The sequence below is a fragment of the Cariama cristata genome, unplaced genomic scaffold (genome assembly GCF_000690535.1).
Source record: "Cariama cristata isolate BGI_N322 unplaced genomic scaffold, ASM69053v1 scaffold13123, whole genome shotgun sequence".
NCBI lineage: Eukaryota > Metazoa > Chordata > Aves > Cariamiformes > Cariamidae > Cariama > Cariama cristata.
The window spans coordinates 1-20,389 of NW_009607866.1; the positions used below are offsets into that span (position 1 = coordinate 1).

The 20,389-nt window shown below is 44.3% G+C and overlaps 2 protein-coding genes across 2 annotated transcripts; one reads left to right on the forward strand and one right to left on the reverse strand.

Moving 5' to 3' along the window:
• Nucleotides 1–5,235: 5,235 nt before the first annotated feature.
• On the forward strand, nt 5,236–10,007 carry CEP57 (centrosomal protein 57kDa; the record flags this gene model as incomplete). The annotated part of the gene is made up of 6 exons (XM_009696907.1): nt 5,236–5,313; nt 6,452–6,556; nt 6,727–6,807; nt 7,219–7,463; nt 8,160–8,304; nt 9,771–10,007. Coding segments are annotated over 6 exons (891 nt in total), but the record flags the coding sequence as incomplete, so codon positions are not given.
• A 3,637-nt stretch (nt 10,008–13,644) lies between these two features.
• Nucleotides 13,645–20,348, reverse strand: LOC104156623 (myotubularin-related protein 2; the record flags this gene model as incomplete). Its single annotated transcript, XM_009696908.1, has 5 exons — nt 13,645–14,178; nt 15,193–15,369; nt 16,796–16,909; nt 18,490–18,582; nt 20,142–20,348. Coding segments are annotated over 5 exons (753 nt in total), but the record flags the coding sequence as incomplete, so codon positions are not given.
• Nucleotides 20,349–20,389: the final 41 nt, after the last annotated feature.

Below are 20,389 nucleotides of genomic sequence, written 5' to 3' on the forward strand. Positions count from 1 at the left end.
GTCTCACTCCTCTCTCCAGCTGCAGTTGTTCCACAGCAGTTTCTTTTTCCCCTTTCTTAACTCTGTTATCCCAGAGGTGCTACCCTTGGCCAGCAGCAGGTCTGTCTTGCAGCCAGCTGATATTGGCTCTGTTGGACATGGGAGAAGCTTCTAGCAACTTCTCACCCCGCTACCAAACGTTGCCACACAAAATCCGATCCACGTCCCTCTTTCTGCTGCTGTAGAGAGACCACAAGACTCTGAAGCTTAGAGGGCTTAGCCAGGGAGAGGCTTTCCACCTTCAAATTTTTTCCCTGCCCCCCTGAAAGGAGCAGATAGTACATGATTAGATTGTGGTATTGAATTCGGCTCTGGACTCTCATCAAAATTCTAGGCTTGCCACCCTGCACCCTGGGTGCTGGAGTAGATGGTGTTTTTCCAGGAATATGTAAGGAGATGTTTGATGGCAAATCTTTAGCTACTTGGTTTGCTGCAGGACCTATAGATGCTACAACTATTCTTGGAAGTCCCTAACCCAAGGCAGCTGTAACAAGCTGTTAAGGTCTTGACACCCCACTGTGCCGAGCTGCAATTGTGGAGTACAAGTGCCTGCATTGTTTACTTGGACCAAACTCTTGTAAAGAGAAATGATGTCTCCTGGGTCTTGTTCACTGAAAGTAGCCGTAGGTTCCTCCAGGGTCAGAGTTGAAATAACTAGTTCAGCAACCAGAATCCCTTTTGGAAGGGCCTTTACCAAGTTTTTGACTGGTAGCAGCTAGATTTTGGTGGGGCTGGGTTGTTTGTCTTTTTGTGCCTAGCTGGTGAAAATAATTTCAGCCTAACAGTTCTTTGGTTTTTTCTGGATCAAAGTAGATGTCTTTGATATTAGTAGCTGTCATAGTTAAATCTCTTTTAGTGGAATTGGGTGTTAAATTCACACAATTTTGAAACAATTCTGGGAACTGAGAGACATCTGGGTTTAGCTGTGACTAGAGGTTGTTTTCCTTGTGATCATTATGCTGTCATGAGCCACTTTCTGATTGACAGGTCAGTCTGCCTCTCTGCTTGTAGGCTATGTTCCTATGTGAGCATCTGTGTGCTAAGTTGTTGTGGTTTAACCCCACCCGTCAACTCAGCCCCCCACAGCCACTTGCTCAGTCCCCCTGGGTAGGATGGGAGAGAGAATCAGAAGAGTAAAAGTCAGAAAACCCGTAGGTTGAGATAAAGACAGTTTAATAGGGAAAGCAAAAGCTGTGCATGCACACAAAGCAAAACAAGGAGTTCATTCCCCACGTCCCATGGGCAGGCAGGTGCTCAGCCATCTCCAGGAAAGCAGGGCTCCATCACCCATAACGGTTACTTGGGAAGACAGACACCATCGCTCCGAGCATCCCCCCTTTCCTCCTTCTTCCCCCAGCTGTATATGCTGAGCATGACGTCACACGGTATGGGATATCCCTTGGGTCATTGGGGTCAGCTGTCCTGGCTGTGTCCCCTCCCAGCTCCTTGTGCACCCCCAGCCTCCTCGCTGCTGGGGTGGGGTGAGAGGCAGAAAAGGCCTTGGCTCTGGGTAAGCCCTGCACAGCAGTAGCGAAAACATCCTTGTGTTACCAGCGCTGTTTTCAGCACAAACCCAAAACACAGCCCCACACCAGCTACTGTGAAGGAGATTAACTCTATCCCAGCCAAAACCAGTACGTAAGTGTTACCTTATAATCCTGAAAGAGTGACTGCACTCTCTACTCAAAACAGTTGCATCTGTTGCCTCTTTGATCTCTGCCATAATTGTGGTAAGACCACAGGAACGTTTCCAAGTTGAATTTAAAGCAAGAAATAGATAAGAAAGACTATTTCTATACATGGTGTGCTGAAATGGATGGAAAGTGGTGAGGTGGCTACTCATGAGCAAGCAATGATTTAACTGCCTCTGATTTCAGACACTGCCAGAGCACAAGTTGTGTTTGGGTCTTACTGAGATAATTTAATCTCTGCAGAGCCACTACCTGGCCCTGTAAGTATTACCTTCAATTTGCTAAAGTTAATACTGCCCGTGAAAAGGAAATGCTGAGGCTCTTATTCATGGGAAGTACTCATAATTGGAGTACTTGCCTCAAAAGCATTTTCTAGTGTAAGTTTATTGCAACTGTAGTCCTGCAGTGCAGTCTCTGGATAGCTGACTGAGAAGATCTGAACATGTCTATGTCTGAGGATGGAGTAAGGGAATGGGCTTATTCCCTAAAAACGCAATTTGGGGTCTGGTCTTGTGTGTGGCCAGATGGCCAGGATTTGAATGTATGCGTCGGTGACGCTTTTTGAAGAACTGTAGCTGGTAGTAATTGATCTTAATGCTACCAATGAGACTTAATAAGACCCTACCATTCTGTGAACAACAGAGGTAATGAACACTTCGACCCTGTTGTGGCTGTACACTACCTACACCTCTAGTTTTTCCTCTAATTGCCAGGTGGTGAGAACCTGCCCTGCTTCAGCTGGATATATGCTGACTGCTCAGCTGTCAAGCAGGTGCTAATTTGCAAGGTAGTGAAGCACAGAGGTAAAAGCTGTCTGCTTGGAGACATTTCTTCTCTTCATTAGGTGAAACTAATTTGGATGTTTATCCCAGCAGCTAATTTCTACAAAATTTAGGTGTTCTGTGTCTTTGAGGTCACATAACTTTCTGTCTTCTTTGGTTAAAGTTGTTTGAGGGATGGAATGCCATCTAGAGGGACCTGGATAAGCTCGAGAAGTGAGTCCATGTGAACATCATGAGGTTCAACAAGGCAAAGTGCAAGGTCCTGCACCTGGGTCAGGGCAACTCCTGGTATCAATACAGGCTGAGGGATGAAGGGATTGAGAGCAGCCCTCAGGAGAAGGGCTTAGGGGTGCTGGTGGATGAAAAGCTGGGCATGACCCGGCGATATGCGCTGGCAGCCCAGAAAGCCAACTCTCTCTTGGGCTGCTTCCAAAGCAGCATGGCCAGCAGGTCGAGGGAGGGGATTCTGCCCCTCTGCCCTGGTGAGACCCCCTCCCGCAGTACAGCCTTCAGCTCTGGGGTCCTCAGCACAAGAAGGACGTGGACCTGTTGGAGCGAGTCCAGAGGAGGCCATAAAGATGATCCGAGGGCTGGAGCACCTCTGCTGTGAGGACAGGCTGAGAGAGTTGGGGTTATTCAGGCTGGAGAAGAGAAGGCTTCGGGGAGACCTTAGAGCAGCCTGCCAGTACCTAAAGGGGGCTTATCAGAAAGATGGAGGGAGATTTTTAGCAGGGCTTGTAGCAATAAGACAAGGGGTAATGGTTTTAAACTAAAAGAGGGTAGATTCAGACTAGGTAAGGAAGAAATTTTTTTACACTGAGGGTGGTGGAACAGGTTGCCCAGAGAGGTGGTAGATGCCTCATCCCTGGAAACATTCCCGGTTAGGTTGGACGGGGCTCTGAGCAACCTGGATCTGGTTGAAGATGTCCCTGCTCAATGACCCTTAAAGGTCCCTTCCAACCTAAACTATTCTATGACTCAGGTGATTGCATGAAACTTAATTTCCCTTAGAAAACAGGCAAAAGTCAACATTGAAATATTTTAATTCTTTTTTTTAATTGAAATTTTTTGCAGTGGCTACTGGTGACTGAGCAGAGTGTTTGAGGCAGCCCCGTGCTGACATGCAGCGTGCTTAAAATTCTGTGCCGTGCTACCTTACATGCTGGGCAGCATGGCTGGGAAGCGTCTGTGTTTGCTGTTAGCTGGCCCTCTGGCCTCTCCCTCGCAGTGGTGGAGCAGTAATCCATGTAATACTTTCTTCTATAAGCAAGAAAAAAATTTTCATTTGGGAATATAACTTGGATAGATAATTTCTAAGAGTCTATCGCTGATAACACAGTAAGATACACTCTTGCTGTGCAGTTTGAGCTGCACACTGCAGCTAAATGCTGGCTGAGTGAATACTCCTTCATTTCAGTATAAAAGCATTGGCCCAGCTTCATGTCAGTCTTCAGTTTAAAAAGAGATTTGCTTCAGTATTTTCATATTAAAAATTCTGTCATACTTAACAGGTTAAACAAAGATTTTTGTGAGACTGACCACATGGAAATCAAGAATTGTGCTGTGTACTGTAAAGGGCAGAAGATGATTTTAAGTTACCTGGAATATATTGTATTTGAATTAAAAAAAAAAAAAAGTCAAAAGGATTCTTTTATTCAACAGAAAAAGTTGGTTCCTTTACGTAGTACCTTTGTCTTTAATGTTTATCCAAGGTTTTGCCTTTTAACACCTTTTTATAACAGCTGGTTACATTAATTTTGCAGTTAATGCTTAAGTAAAGCAGAATTGAAATATTTACTATCAGTGTAGCGGGTTTATAAACAAACAGAAGTGTACAAATATAGCTATTACTTTGAATTGCATGCTTTTCTGCCTTAAGTTTGATTAGTGGCTCTGTGAATAATCGGCCTTTGGGGGAAGAGAAGGGAAATTGTTTTGTGTGTCCTGGAGCTCTGGATCCTTTTTTCACTCTGCTGTATAAAATCAGAAAGTTATCAAATAACTTTGACATTGGGAGTTTAAGTGTATCCTGTTTAAACAAGGTTTTCATCTTGTTGGAGGGTTTACAAAGAAATGTGTGCCTTTCCCCTTAACTCTTTTCTTTGAAAAGGACTTTCAAAAGAGGTCTTACATCTTTTTACCATAAAAAGATGGAATCACTTCAGTTTTGCTTCAAGATATCTCAGAGGCATCATAGAAACTTTCCTGCTTCTTCTTTATTAGGAAGGTGGCTAGATGTTCAAAAATTCCTCTCTTCTAAGAGCTTACGTTACAGATATTAGCAAAAATACCATTAGCGGTCTAAATAAAGTGAGTCTTCTCTCAGCTTATAATGATACATGATAGACCTTTGTAGCCCTTAGTACAAAATCTTTCAGGATAATGCACACAAAACAACCTACTTTCTAGGGTATTTTTTACAACCAAAGAGAAAGACAGCCTTGTGTATTGTTTGCTCTGTAGGCTGTGACTTCAATTCAGATACCAATTGTGGAAGTAAAAATAGAAAAATTGATGTAAGTTTTAAGCATAAGCACTTGACTGCTGTATTTATGCTTATACAGACAAAACGTCAGCAATCATTCTAATGCTGAAGTCTTCACTCAGCTTTAAGTCATAAGTTGAACTCATACACTTCTGCTCAAGCTCTCAGTATTGTAGGCTTCAGGAAAAAAATAATTGTTTCATTAGTAATGCTGTTATTTTTATTCAACTTTGACTAGAAAAAAATGAAAGAGCTGGAACAGAAGCTTCAGGAGGAAGAACACGCGAGGAAGCTTGTTCAGGAAAAAGCAGCTGAGGTAACCAACAGGAAATTTCTTTTGTACTGGTATGCACTGTAATTAGCTCTTCCTTTCCATCAACTTTTCAACTAAACTTGCTGAAAGTGCCCCCCATATATAGAATAATGAAAACCTTGTTTTAGTTTGAGGTTTGTTTTTTTTCCTTTGTCCTGTCCGAGGTGCCAAATGTTCTGAAGTTCTCTGAGCTTTTTGGAAACCTTTTTCTAACAGCAGCTGTGCACTGAAGCTTGATTTCTTCAATAAAAGAAGCTAATTGGAAAAGAGGAGTAGAAATTCAGACTGATTGATTCATAGTTGAGGATGTATGAGGATTTCTGCTTTAAATAGATCAAGGTCAACAAGCATGCTCCCTTGTTCATAATTGTAAATAGAAATATTGTAGAAGGAGGCAAAAAAGAGGCAACATACTATTGGTTATGAGCCAATAAGGACACTGGTCTTCTCCTAACCTTGAAATGTTGTGTTCATTAAATGTTCATGATATGCTGAAGGAGCATGTAGGTAACGCGTTAGGCTCTAGCATTAACCTTTGCCATGAGTTGGGGGCAGGGGTGTACGGGGAAGGGTGTCTCAAATTAATCATGAATAATTGTTCTGTGAATGCTTCTAGTTGAGAATGGTTAGGAAATGATTTCTAAAGCCATGCCATAGCTTCCTCTTGGAAGGAACAGCGAAGTGTGTAGAGCTCACTGTTGACAGTGAGAATCCTAATCTTAACTCTTCCAATAGGTGGTCTGGTGCTTTTTTACTGTCAAATTTAATAGAACAGAAAGAATAGTTGTCTGTTAACTATGTGCCACAGGATCAATTGAGCAGGGTTGAGTGGCTCGACTTCCCTAATATTTTGTCAGATGTAAAGCGCAGCTGATGTTTTGGCACTTGCCTGCATGGGAGTAATGCAGTAAGACTAAGTCTATGACTCACTAGGATTAGTGATGAGTAGTGCTACCAGAGGAAGTATTCTTATTTAATGTTTAAATTGACCTTGGACTGCAAAAGCATCCTAAAAACTTGCAGCCTATGCTTTCAGAGAACCTGTATTTTAAAAATTCTTGTTTTGAAATTCTCAGCTTACTCTGTCTCTGATTATCTATTAGTATAATTCTAGTAACTCCCCTTATTCCCTCAATTAAAGCTTCAGACAGGCCTGGAAACCAACAGACTACTGATTCAAGCAGCATCACCATTGCTTTCTCCAAAAGCAAGAAAACCCAGGAAAAAAACTAAGCAGCCAGAGAAGGTAACATGGGGGGGAAGAGAAGGGCAATTACTGAGGAGTTAAATGAGGGGGTGTGCATGCAGTCAGGAGGTAGATTGCCTCTTTTATTACAAAGCAAAGGGAAAACGGGTTTGCTGTAGTGCCATCTTTGATAAACATTTCTCTCTTTTTTTTTTTTTTTTTTTTTCCAGAAATGCTCTCTTACAAGCCATCTCACTACGCAGCCCCATTACAGACTGTGTCTGGGGGATGTACCCTTTGTAGCTGGGAAGGTGAGCTGCTTAATTCCAAAGCTTAATGCTCCGTAGCTGCAGCCGCTAAAGTGGCTTTGGCTTGGTGCACTCCTGACATCCAGTGGTCAGATCACTTAATTTTCTTTGCCTCTTTTATTCCAGTTTTGTCTTCAAAAGGCTTGTTGAATATCGCTGACTTGGTGAACTGGTGTCCTGGTTTGGCTAAAACAGTGCCAGTCCAGCCTTAAATGCTGACAACTGGCATTTCCAAAAATGGGTCCTCTCTATGCTGTTGTTCAAGCTGTTCTTGTTGGTGCATATTTATTCAAACAAAAAATAGATTCTTGGCAGCAAATCAAAAATGTTATTGTTTTTAAATGTTCTCCATTCTTACCAAGTAGGTTGTTGACAATGCCATTTTAAAGAAATCTCTTTTACTTTTCCTTCCAGTCTACCAGTCCCAGTCATTCAGTTGGTGCCAATGTGCAACATGTCCTACACCTGATGAAACAACACACGAAAGCTTTGTGTAACAGTCGTGTGGTAAATGATACTCCACTAGTAAAACCCGTCAGTACTGGTCATCCTGCTGACAAAAGCAGAAAGTCATCTCTGCCAAAGGACTCTTCTTCATCCCAGGAAGAGCTCTCAGAAGTGTTGTTGACTTTACAAGATGAATTTGGACAGATGAATTTGTGAGTTTGGCATATTCTCTATTCCAGATTATGAATGTACATGCTTTATAATTTTGCCCTTTGCTTTAAAGTTGGAAGGTTTTCCCCAAGAAAGGAGTTTTAGGAAGTCTCCAGCATATAATCTCTTTGTTATACTGGCTGCGGAGGCTTTCATTTCTCCTTGTGGTTAAAGAGAGATTCTGATGAACAGTCTGGACTCCATCCCTGTGTTCGTATGCAGGAGTATTGAACTCGTAAGGGGTAGGGGAGCAGTGTGGTAACAGCCTCTGATGCAGTGGACAAAGACTCCATTAAATGACAGCTTTACTCGTCGTTCTGCTTGTCCTGGTTAACAGAACATGAATTGTTAACCTACTGCACAACTGCAGTAGATACGGATACACAAACAAATAACTGTATGAGTGCTGAAATCATGCCCTCAGGGGATTATCTGGTCATTTTGAGTGTGTGATTTGAAGTTTGAAGCTACTTATGTTATTGGGACTTAATGTTGCAGCCGCCTGCCGCCAAGACGTGCTACTGTAATAATGCTGCTAACCAGCCAGACTGTTCTTACTGGTTTGTTAACAGCACGTTGAACAGGTCTGGCTGCTGATGCTATGGTTTCCTAGAAGTGTTATTTCTGAACTGGGTGTACGAGCGCTAGAAGCCAAGGGAGTCTGATGCAGGCTTTGTTCTGTCTGAATTCCATGCCAGTGATCACCAACAGCTGTCAAAGCTTGTCCGGGAAGCCCCAACCATTGCAGCGAGGGAAGATCTGGAGAGGGAACTTGAGGCATTGGTGCGAAAGATGGAAGCAAAGGCAGACCAGATCAGCAAAGTCCAGAGGCATCGCTTGCAGGTGAGTAACTTTGACTATGTTCATGGTTCTGTAGAGTTGCTGTCTTAAATTTTTTTTTTTATGTTATATCTTAATCTAGCAGCAATTGAATAAAGCAGAAATAACTACTGTAGAGCAGTAGTGCCTAGCTGTAGCTTTGATGTCCCAAAGTTAGTCTGCGTAGCTCCATCTTTCTGTTGCAGTATTTCTGCAGAAGTATCCTTCCTGTCTTACCGTGTCACCCTTCTTCCTGCTGTCCATTCTGTCCTGGGCAGAGCTTTCACGTCTGTTCTTGCATTACATTTTACACTCCTCTCGCCCCCTGAATCTTTTAACGGTTCTCCTTTGCCTGGAGTAAATGACCTATTTATGTTTTGATTTGCATTTTATAACACATGAAGTATCTGTTTCAGTTTAAAACAGCTTTCAAATTGTTTTGAATAGTGTAACCTGTTCATTCAAAGCTTATAAGACCTACTGATTCCCTATTTTCTCTAATCTTCATTCATTTTAGTGAATTTCTTCCAAAGAGCTTAACCCCATGTGTTTAATCTGGCTCAGTTCATATGAACCAAGATTCACCCTCACCTGACATAATTTACACACAAAATACGTACTGAGAGCACTGCTGCTGACATCCAGAAAGGACAGGTGAAATGTTTTTGGTTAGAATCATTACTCACTTTTGATCTCTTAGGATCTTCAGAGGGACTGTTGCAGAGGAACACGTGTGTAGTACTTCCCAATAGCAATGCTTCTGCATATAGTGAGGCTTCTCACTAGCTATTGGCAAAAGTTTTAAGAGTCAAGATTTAGGAAAATTGCTGCATGCTATATGAAGTAGGAGGAAGGAGCACCACTACCTGAAGAGAGGGGAACTATACAAGCCGCTGGTTTTGGGGTTTTGGAGCATGAATGTGTCTGTACCTCAGACTGTCCAGTTCCCCATTCAGGCTTATGCCAGCTCAGTCTTTGTTGCCGAGTACTGAGTCTTACAAGCTGTGGTTTATAGGGCTGTGTGTGGATACCAGCTCTTCACCTCAGCAGAGGTTGGGTATGCTTTTTAAACCCCCATCTCTGACAGTGACTAGCTAATAAAATCACTAGTACATATGTAGAAAAATTTATTTTCTCTTTTTTTTTTTCTTCTTAATCACTGGATGCTAACAGTGACAAATCAAATTTTTGCCATATATAACTTTTTCTATGACATTCCTAATGGAGATATTCGCCCATAATGAACTTGTCAGTTTTTAAAGAGACGACCCAGTAGTTCAGACTATAAGCTGAACACAGTTCTAAAGATGTGAATATAGCAATGCTGTGTAAGGAAAATAAAATATTTATTATTCAGGGTGACTTGGGAGCATCCATTTGCTTAGCTGGGTAAGATAAGTGGTGGGATATTTCAGCTGTCTGGAAGAATTGCCCAACATAAACTGAAACAAGGTCACTGCTTAATGTTTTTCTTTGGGCTTCTCTTTCAGCTAGAGAGACTTAAGAGAGAATGCAAGGCCAAAAAGACTTCTGCTAAACAAATAAAAGCCAGCAGGTTCCCTGTTAGTGAGGTTAAAGTAACAACTACTGTAACCACAAAAGGAAAGAATGCTGGTCCCATCAAAGTGAAACCTGGAGAGAAGAGTCGGAAAAACCTTCAGTTGTTGCGAGACATGCAGACCTTACAGACTTCACTGCAGAAAGATGATATCAGCTGGGACTACTGACTGTTCTGCAGGAATGTTCTGGAACCATCCTGCTCAAACATTCTCACATTCGGGATATAAAGCAGCTGCCTTCCTTGCTATGTGAAAGAGACTACTGTATGCTAAGTGCACTTTTGAAATAGAGGCCCTTCATTCTCCATCCCTGGGTTTGATTGTATGTATTATGGTCTAGCTTAAAACACATTCTGTTTTTAAGGTACCCGGGCAGTGAATCTAACCATAGGTCTCTACCAGTTCCCTTCGTGTTATGGTTCCAGCAGTCCCTCCATTTTCTTTCAGCACACCAAGCCCTGCACACTTACGTGGGTTGGTGTGCATGAAATACCAGTGTGATGTCACGCCATTGTCGAACCGCGCATTGGGAGGCTTCTCGAGATACAGCTTGTTGGAAAAACGATGCTGCGGTAGGGGCTTTTGTCGGTTCTGTTCCGTGTGAGCTGCAATTCCGCAGACTCCCAGAGTGCCTACGGGAGAACAGGTAAACCCTCTTCAAGGTGTTCTGTGGAGCTCTCCTCATACAGCTTTCCTCGCTCTTGTTCTGCTACGCTGCATTGGTCAGCATTAATGGCAATGGATGTTTGAATACTCAAAAAAGGAGCAAAATAACTTTTCTAAATTATTTTGCTTAATGATTGATTGAATTCTTTTTCAAGTCTGAAGAGTGAAATTTTTCTACAGAAATCTTACTTTATGAAAAAGCTGTAGGATAGGGGATAATGTCCTGTCTCGTAGTTCACGGCTTTGGGTGGTGAAGGAGTGAGATAAACCACCTGTGTTTTAACCTGTAAGTGCCTCAATCGTGCCATTCAGTCCTGGCATCTTGCTTTTAACTTGAAAATACGTGCTTTGAGCTATCTACTTTGGTAGTGGTGCAATTCATTTTGCACTCTGACTTGCACAGCTGAGTAAATGTTATTTATTATGTTAATAATGTAAAGAATTTCCTATTAATGGAATGTATAGAAGACCCAGATTACCCATTTATACAGTTGAAAAATAATAAAGCCGGCTTGCCTGTTGAATGAATTGTGGGGAAAGCTGCACTTCTGCTGAACTAACTCAGTGTTTGCTGCAGCACTGTGCCCCATCCTGTGTGCTTGTTGTGGTGCTGTGACCTCTCCCTGGTCGGGGCGATGAGTATGAGCTGCTGGCAAGCTGTAGTAAGGGGAGAGTCACAGTTGTCCACCCTTGCCTGTAGCTGAACAGGCAGGGAACTCTATAGGGTCAATGCAGGCAGAAGGGATTTGAGTTTTAATTATCTGTAGGTGATCCACCCTGCTTGCCTCCTTGCATCTGAGGCACAGAAGGTTTCAGCTGTGAGGGGAGAAGTCAGAAGCTGCTAACCAAGCTTGGAGTCATCCCCTGGAACTTCATTTAGGTTAGAGACATGGGCATCAGGTAGCTAGAGTAACCACGGGGAGAGCAGTTCATCCTGGAGGTTCTGAGAAGTCAGTGGCTGAAACTACACACAGTAATTTTGCTTGGGGAGGACCTCTGGGGCTCAGCTTGCTCAAAGATGGGTTAACGTCAGCGCTACCTCAGGCTGTCCTCATGGGGCTCCTTACTGATGGGGGCTTAGGAGTATTTTAGCCTCCGTATGTGCTGCATACAGCGAGTGAGGTGCCCAAGTTGGAATTAAGCCTACTAGGGGTGAGAGCATCAAGGAGCAGGCATTGAGTTGATCCCAAATCATCCCAGGGAATTTGGGCTTAACATGAGTTACATAGGAAAACGTGATTCTTCCTCTTACACAGATGTTGCTGTGCTAATGCACTATGAAGTGCAGAAATTGATTTTTTTTTTTTTTAATTGTGAAAGTATTTTTGTAATATTGAGCAGTTAAGCAATGTACTGTATTAGTACTGGTCTGTATAGGATAAGAGAAGCTTGTCCAAAGATGAATTTTGTTTTCCTGTCATTCTGAATTTCAGAGTTTGAACATTAACATCTTGCAAGACCATCTGCAGAAGAGTGAAAGAGAGTTGGATTTGACATATTAAATTTTCAGTGCTATTTTATTAGTGCTTGCATGTGCTACAATGCCTTTGGAGAACCACATAGTTGAAAATAACAGCACGGGAACTTTACCCTTTTATCAATTTTTATTAGTGTTAAGGAAACCAAACACCCTTCATCAAGGAACAAAATATACACACATCGTCAAGTTGCTAATATAGAGTAATGCTATGAACCATCTTACCTAGTGATTGTACGTAAGAGCAGATCTGCCCTTTAACCTTAAAGCAAATCCAAGTCCCTCAGAAGGTATTTTGTGTGGATTCTTTGTGTGATTCTAACGTCTCAGGCCACCCTATGACAAATGCAGTGATGCTGTACAGCCTGTTACTCACTCCGTCAGAAGGCGGCCGTGGATTTCTCTGGAAGTACTGAGCCACCGACTGCAGCAGAGCAGGCGGAAAGGGAGGCTGCAGGGGGAAATTACTGTGACTGCCTGGGAAGGAGTGTGGCTTTGTGAAAGGCAATTCCTTACGTGTGAGTTGGTCCACTCTTGTGCTCTCTCAAAAAAAGACTACTCTGTCATGGAAAAGACTTCTCTGTCATGGAAGAGAGGCTGAGCGAAGCAGCATGCCTGTGGGTGTATTAAAGAGGTGACCGCAGGGTGGGATCCAGTCATAAAAAAGCGACACAGGACCCCAGACCTGGCCCTGCCCCTCTTTCTTAGCCTGGAGATGAGAAGCAGCCTGGAGTAGAGATCCTTGCAGACAACTTCCTTCGCTGTAAGCCCTATCTCCTACAACCCCGTACTTCACTGTTTGGAAGAGCAATGGGGCAGTCATTGTTTCACCAAGTGTGTGTTTTATCTCTGCTTCTACAGTAAAATTTTGTATTAAAATTGAATTTGGACTTAAGTTTAGTCAGGTGCCACTTAATTCTTGAAGTATGCTATGAGGGAAAAGACTTAAACCTAGGGCTGAGACACTGGCTAAGCTGTTTTAGTCTCTCCAGAATAACCTTGAGTAGCAGGCAGAAATAACCAGAATAACCTAGCAGCGTACGTGGAAAGGCTTCTTTGGTTGATGCACAGTTGCTTCCATTAGTTAAGAGAAAACTGAAATACCTTATGTGTGCCACTATGATCCTGCACAGAAGCATTAAAATCACTAATGATGCTTACCCAAGTGAAATGACTGATCCCAGCGGTTCACACGTGCCCCTTGGTGTTCCACTACCTTTTCCCTGATGAGTCAGAGGCACTGGAGGACAGAGGAGCTGCAGAAAGCCCCAGGGAGCCATGCTCTGCTTCCCCCCTCAGAAATAAAAGTGCTTAAGTTGCATCCTGGCACACCCAATGTAAACCATAAGCGAGACTCTTAACGTTACAGAGATGGAAGTAAACTTTGCCCTACAACATCAAGTGATGTAGGTTGCTCCTCTACCACCATGTTTTATTGGTAGAAGCTGCCCTTTCCTTAAATAAGGCATCATTTACATGGCTTCCTATGATCGAGGTGAAGGGACAAGCCAGGCGAAGGGCGATATGTTTCAGGTGCTGTCGCTGCTTGTCCCTAAGTATGCTGGCAACCGCTCATTCACACGGCGATGGGGACGGTTTCATGAGTTCACAGCTGTATTCTAGGCCCCAAAGCAAAGTCAGATTCCCTACTTCTTGTTAGCAAAGGGGAGATTCTTCAAACTTCTGAGTAGCTGTTTTTCCTTTGCAGTACTTCATTCTAGCGCATGGTCTCTCTTTAAAGTCAAGTGATTTCCAGCACATAAATGAACAAAGAGCGAGCTCTAGGTTTCCTTTAGGTGGCAAGTGCAATTAGCTTGTATTATAATCTAGCCACTGAGAAGGTTAATTGCATAGGGGGCCTTGTTTGTTTGTTCTTGCTTAAGCTTCCTCTAGTGCTACAGTACTAATAAATTACCCTGGAAAGAAATAAATAAATAGATTGGCATCTCCCAGACCCCACGCTGGAAATCCAGAGGGTTTCAGAAAAGCTGCCCCCGTGGTCCTGGGAAGGTACTTGGCACAAAAAAGTCCGTATTATACAACTGTCTGTACCGGAGCGACGCACTGTGCGGGAGAGCCAGCTCTCTCCGAGGATGAGGTGGAACGGTTGGTGATTTCTCTCTGCAGTTCCTCCACTTTCCTCTGCAGCTCAGCCCGCTTGGCAAGAAGCTCCTTGTAACGATTGTGGACAGGTTCCTGCAAGAAAACGTGTAGCTGAGTGCTGGGAGGTAAGCATGGAAGTGGAAACCTGAACTACAACATGTTGTCGCTGACCTTACTAGATTGTTGTCTCCAGCCCAGGGGTAAGTGAGTAGTTGCTCTGGCTTGGGATGCTCATTTTCAATCCACCGCACGTAGTGCAAAGGTGGCTAAACAAAGCAGTGTCTATTTTGAAAGATGACAATTACAGAACTCTAATCTTTGACATTTCTAGGGGACACTGGCCTTGGTATCTCAGCCTGGACATAAATTCAGGGCTTTGGGGGGGAAAAAAAAAAAAAAACTACAGATTGATCTAAATTTTTTCACATAGTTCTGACTCTTAAGCAGTTAGTACCACAAAGCATTTGTCGGGTCCCTGTATCCAATGCCCCAGATTTGCAAAGCTCTGTTAACTGCAGTTGGACACTTGAGTCAATCCAGGAATTTTTGTCCCTTCCTATTAAAAAGTGATTTCGGCGTGGAGGGCCATGCTTGGACCGCCCGTCTCTGGCGCCTGCCCTGGGTGAGCAGTTTCCCTGCTGTCAGTGCTCAGGAGCGTAACAGCCAGGGTCGCAGTCAGACCCCCCGTGCCTCAGGCAGCCCAAGCTTGGGTTCCTATTGCCTTTAATCTAAATACAGCCCCAAAGCTCCTCTCTAGAATCCCACATCCAAAGAAATCTTAGGGTTTTAAGCTCTTTTGTAAAGAAGAGAGAATTCAGATTATTTTCCCCATGTTTTAAGGGAGAAATTTTCCAAATTGCAGAGTATCTTCAGCTCCTGCAGATTTCACAAGGCAGCAACCTCCAGCTGAGCACCCGCACCAGCCAGCTGTAGGCGCTGCTCTTTCATTTCCCTGCATTTGAATTTAGGGTTTGGGGTTTAGATTTAAGCAGTGGTAGCGTAAGTTTGTCCATTAACTCTTGTGCTTCAAAGGTCTTGAACTCCAAAATGTCAGGATTCGTATCAGCGCAAAGAGAAACAGAAGTAGGATCCTTGGAGGAGAGGTACCTGGGGTTTCATCCTGGGGTTCCAGCGGATGTAGTAGCCAACCCACAGCTCGAGGTGGCGCATACTGGCCACGGGATACAGGACGTGGTTGGAGTAGCTGACGTACAAGGGGTTCGTGAAGTCTTCCAGTTGGCTGTTGATGTAAGACCAAAGCGATACCGTCTTTTTTGGAAGGCTCTGTAAGGGAAGGGGGTGGAGGAGGCTTTATTTCCCATTTATCTACAAAGTATAACAGCATAGACATATGCCTGTCGTTAATACAGAGCTGGTTGCCTTAAAAAAAAAACCAAAACACAAACGTTCTTTTGATGTGGTTATTGTAATCAAAGCGCACAGATGCAGGCAGGCACACACACACCCTGGCACGGAAACATCCCCTCCTACCCACCCCGCTGCCAACACGGACCAGGAATCGCCGTCGGCAGAGCAAGGGGACACTGGCATGTAAACTCTCAATGCTTTACTTAAACTTCACATCTTTAAAGTGCTCCTGGAGGACTTGCTGGAGTATTTAATTGCAAAGAAAAAAAGAAAACATTTGACTTAGGCCCTGATCTAGTGGAATAATTAGGCTTGTGAACAGTCCCAGTGAAGCCAGTGTTGAAGTGCTTTCTAGATTAAGTACTTGGCTCGGCTGAGGCCTTAAAAAAAAAACCACCCCAAAACCCCCATGCAAACAGCACGCAGGTTTTCTTCTCTGGAAATTACAATTACTCAATCACTGTGGACACTAGAAAAACAGGGACCCTGATTTCACTGCAGTACAATGCTATCACTTCTGTATTACAGTAATTTTTTTAATTTATTTTTTATTTTTTAACTGATGTGCTATCAAATGTAATCAGCTCAGACCCACAGAGCACTGTCCTCAATGCACCTCTGCGATGTCAGGCTGCAACCTTTTGGGGACAAAATGCTTCATCTTTAGGTAGGTGGGACAGAATGAGTGCCGCTACTTTTCCTTCCGATTCCTGACTGGGTCTCAATGTACACATCTCTATGCTCCTCCCTTGGCAAACAAACCTCGACCAGAGTGCAGGGCAGAGCTGGTTTGTGGCAGGACCCAGAGGCACGTCCTTCCAAATACTAGCAGCTCTGTCCCCTCCCGGAAAAAGGCAAACACAGCAAGAATACACATTGAGGCCAGTTACTTGCTGTAACCTCTGTGTGCAGAATGACGACACATCCTTGGTAATTAAAAGCAACCTAAAGGGACCACTTCAAAGAAAAGGGAGGACAAAATGCTACCAGCTTCCACGGAGAAGGTCATATTAAACTAAAGTTAAAGAAAAACTGCATTTCCAACTACCTGGGAGACACCAGGAGCTGTTCAGCCACCAGTGAGTTAGCTGAAAGCCATGCTGAAAGCACTCGGACTGTCCAGAGGGAAATGCTATTGGTCTGAAATGTAAAGTCTCCAACAGACAGCAGTTTGTGCAGAGAGGAAAATACCTCGTGTCCCAGCTGTTAAGAAAGGGGTTTGGCATTACCCAGAGCTGTATCTACCACTGTCTTTGAGTGCTGAAAAAGCTTTTCTAGCAGGATCTGGCCAGGTAAAGCAATCACAGTACCAGGCCTTCACCTTGGAGAGAAGCCGTCTTACCTCCTTCACTCTCTGCTGCTCGCTGCTGCACAGGAAGGTCCCAAACAAACAGCTGTACAGGTGATCCAGGACGGTTATCAGGAAGTACTCATTGAACTCAAATGCTGTAGGAAACTTCAGACAGAACCAGAAAATGAGGTTGGGACTTCAGAACAGGACTAGCAAATAAACTTTCTCCCACTTTGTCATCTCGGTAAGGAGTTGGCCTCTCGTCTTGATTTCTAAAATGGGATCTGTCCCTGTTCCCTGCCTGGCTGGATATTCAGAATCTATTGGCTCCTTCCAGAAGCAAGAGTTTCTCTCTTGGAAAGCTGCTTTACATGTGCAGAGAGGAATTTTGAACAAAAGCCAGAGGTCTGAAGGGTCTGACCGCTGTGTTTACACACACTGAGCGCTGCTTCAAGTTGAAGCTTGCTCTGCTATGCCCGCCGCTCATAACGGACCATACGACGAGACTGTGAACAAAAGGCTGAAGCACATGTGAAATAATGCATAAGAAGAAGTGGAAATTTCCCGGGGCCAAATGGAAATAACCTGTGTGTGTAACATGGCACTTCCCAGAGGGAACAGCAGGGAGGCATCCTGCGACACAGGTCAGCAGGAGGAAGAGGGGTAGGGGCTGTGTTTGCTGTTGACATTCCATGCAGAAACAATCAGACCCAAGACGGGGAGAACTAAAGCTCCAGCAAAGGGTCAGGAACAATACATGCAGCGAACTGCAAAGAAATGCTGGGGTGATGGAGAGGAGAGCGAGAGGCCTTCCTCCCTCACAAACCACCCTTCTCAGGCTGCCCCAGCTGCAACATCCTGACCTCACCGGCTGCAGGGCAGGATGCCTGCTTGTAGCACTCCAAGGAGAGCACGATGAACGTGACTTGTGATGATGGTAAAGTCTCTGTCTTTCTCAGCTTGAATGCAGTAGAGCTTCATATATAGTGGCATCCTTCTTTTCCATTCACCCGTTTTAATCCATGATGAGCCTAATTTTTTCAGTGAACTGCCTGACCATGGCTGACATTTGCCATATGATATTTTGTGTCACAGCAGACACAAACAACCTTCCAGGTCCCACGTACCTGGGGAAAAAAACTCCCAACCACAGGGGATCTCTCCTGAACTGTGCCTCTGCCATGCCTGGTCTGAAGTGAGGAACTCAGCCCTGTACATCACATATGAATCAGGAGCAGTACATCTGCCTTCAGAAGAAGTTAAAATGGAGCAAACGCTTGTCTTGCTGCACGTTTGGTTACAGGATCAGCTTGAGCAGAGGCAACAGGGTTCTGCCTGCACCCACCATGCTAGAGACTCACGTTAGCAGCTCAAGTCACTTATGCTTCTGAAGGCTCAGTGGGCTACTGATGGCTAGGGTGTCTGTTCCTGCCCCATGGCAAGTGTGGGGCAGCTGTTCCCTCTTTCAGGGCAAGGCAAGTTGCTCTCACAAGCTCACATTTATTATAGCAGCATGTAGGTAAGCAGCACCCACTAACTAGCTAATCTGATGCAAGCAAACATGGTGGCCTTCCTGTGCACTTGTGCATTCAGGCTCCTTGCTAAACAGACTCCCAAGAAACTTGTTGCCAGAGTCAAAACAAGAGTAGAAGCCCAGGAACAAGGGCCTGTGCAGGTCAGCTTGGAAATTATTCCACATCTTGGTCCACCAGCTTTGTGGACACGTGTGCCACCCAGCAATTTACCTGTCTTGTCATTTGCCAGACACAGTCGATGAACTGGAGGAAGACAGGAGAGCGATCTGCGTCTGCGTGATTCTTGTCTCCATGGCCAACTCTCTGAAACAGAGCAGGACAAAGAACATGAGGAGCACAGGGCTTCATGGGGAAACTGCCGGGGTCTCCTCTCAGTTGCCCGAGCCTTTACCAACAGCTTTAAGAAGGTTCAAATGAGTCTTGATTTTGCTTTGTCCGTATCAGTGGGTAATAGAGTAGAGGACAGCTATTCCCTTTGTCTTTGAAGTGAAATTTCTTTATGGGGATATTTTCATGCTAAATTAAAACAAGAGTTGTTTGAGTAGAGGCTCCAGATGCTATGCTGGCAGTGATTTCAGATAATAGCTAAAGTTCAGAAGGAAAAAAAAAAAGAGAATGCTTTTTGCTTCAGTTGCAGCTGTCGTCCTGGCTACTTCAGTAGTACAGCGTGCTAGATCTAAACACTACCTACAGGCACGGCATGTGGCGATAACCGTCACACAACACCTCGCAGCTTCCAAGCGCTGTACAAACATTAACCCAGCCCATCTCCCGTCACCTCACGAGAGGCAGTGATGAAAGTATCCCCAGAAGGAGGCCTCCAACCCTGACCGTGCTGTGTGGCCAAGACACGTGAGGCCTGGTTCCTTACGAGTATAGTACGTTAGCGGTTATATATCACCCAGGAGTCCTAGGTACCGTACAAAGACAGAACAAGAACACGAAAGTAACCTCTTCTGTGATACTGTTCTCCCCTCACCAAAGGAAATCAATATAACTTCTTTGCAGAGACAGGGAAGCTAAAGTACTCACTGTTCAAACCCCAGGTAACAGTTTTACTGCAGCAGAACCTCCGTTGTTTCATGCCTCAGTTTCCTCAGCTTCCTCAGAGCATTTCACTGCACAACCCATCACTGCGTGTGCTGTAAACAGACTTTGTTCTAGCCCTTGCCAAAATTAAATGACCACAAGAGAAGAGCTACGAGCCAAAAATAATAGGAACAAAGACTGAAGGGATTCTACTGAAAGGCTCTCTCAATTCCCATCAGCACAAACCGTAACAAACTGCTGTGTCACAAGTCCACAAAGCTGCCTCTCTGCCAACACAACCACGAGCTACTCTCAGTCCAGTCTCAAACTGCTGATCTTTTACCTAAACAATTAAAAGTCTCCCCAAAAGTAAAATGTGCCTGAAGAAAATGTGAGATCACAGCCATAACCAAATTCCGCAGCCTCTTCAATACCAAGGCATTTGTTAGATGGCGGTGTCCAAGCAGTCTCAGAAAATGGACTGAACTGGAAAGAGACAAAAAATACCCCACTGGTCTCTGCCAACTCCCAGAAGAAATGCCTATCCTGAACCCAAAGCACACTGTTAGTTATAGCCTAAGCATGGGAACATGACATATCAGTCAGGTACCTGAGAGATTTAATACCACCTGTTCCTCGTATCTAACCAGTATTGTCTCCAAGGAGGTTAAGAGATGACTGAAATTATAGGCAGAAAACAATAGCAGCAGCATTCGCCTTTCTTCTGTGAGTTCAGCTGGGAGACTTCTCACAGGAAAGGCTAAACTCCTTTGAAATCCTCCAGGGTGGACAACAACCTTCTGTTCAGTGCCTTCCAAGGGCTAGTGACTCACCAGCTGAAATCTGTGGCCGAAGCTCAGCCACTCCTTCTCCACTAGCACTTCAAAGCCCCTGATAGTTCGGTAGTAGCCGTCTAACATGAGCAGAGAGAGAGAGGTGAGCTGGGCTGTCCGGTCCCAGCCATCGCTGCAGTGTACAACCACCGATGTCTTCCCCGACTCCACCTTGTCAGCAATCCGAAGGGCTCCAGCCAGAATGAGCTAGGACAAGATAAAAAAAAAAACAAAAACAAACAAACCAA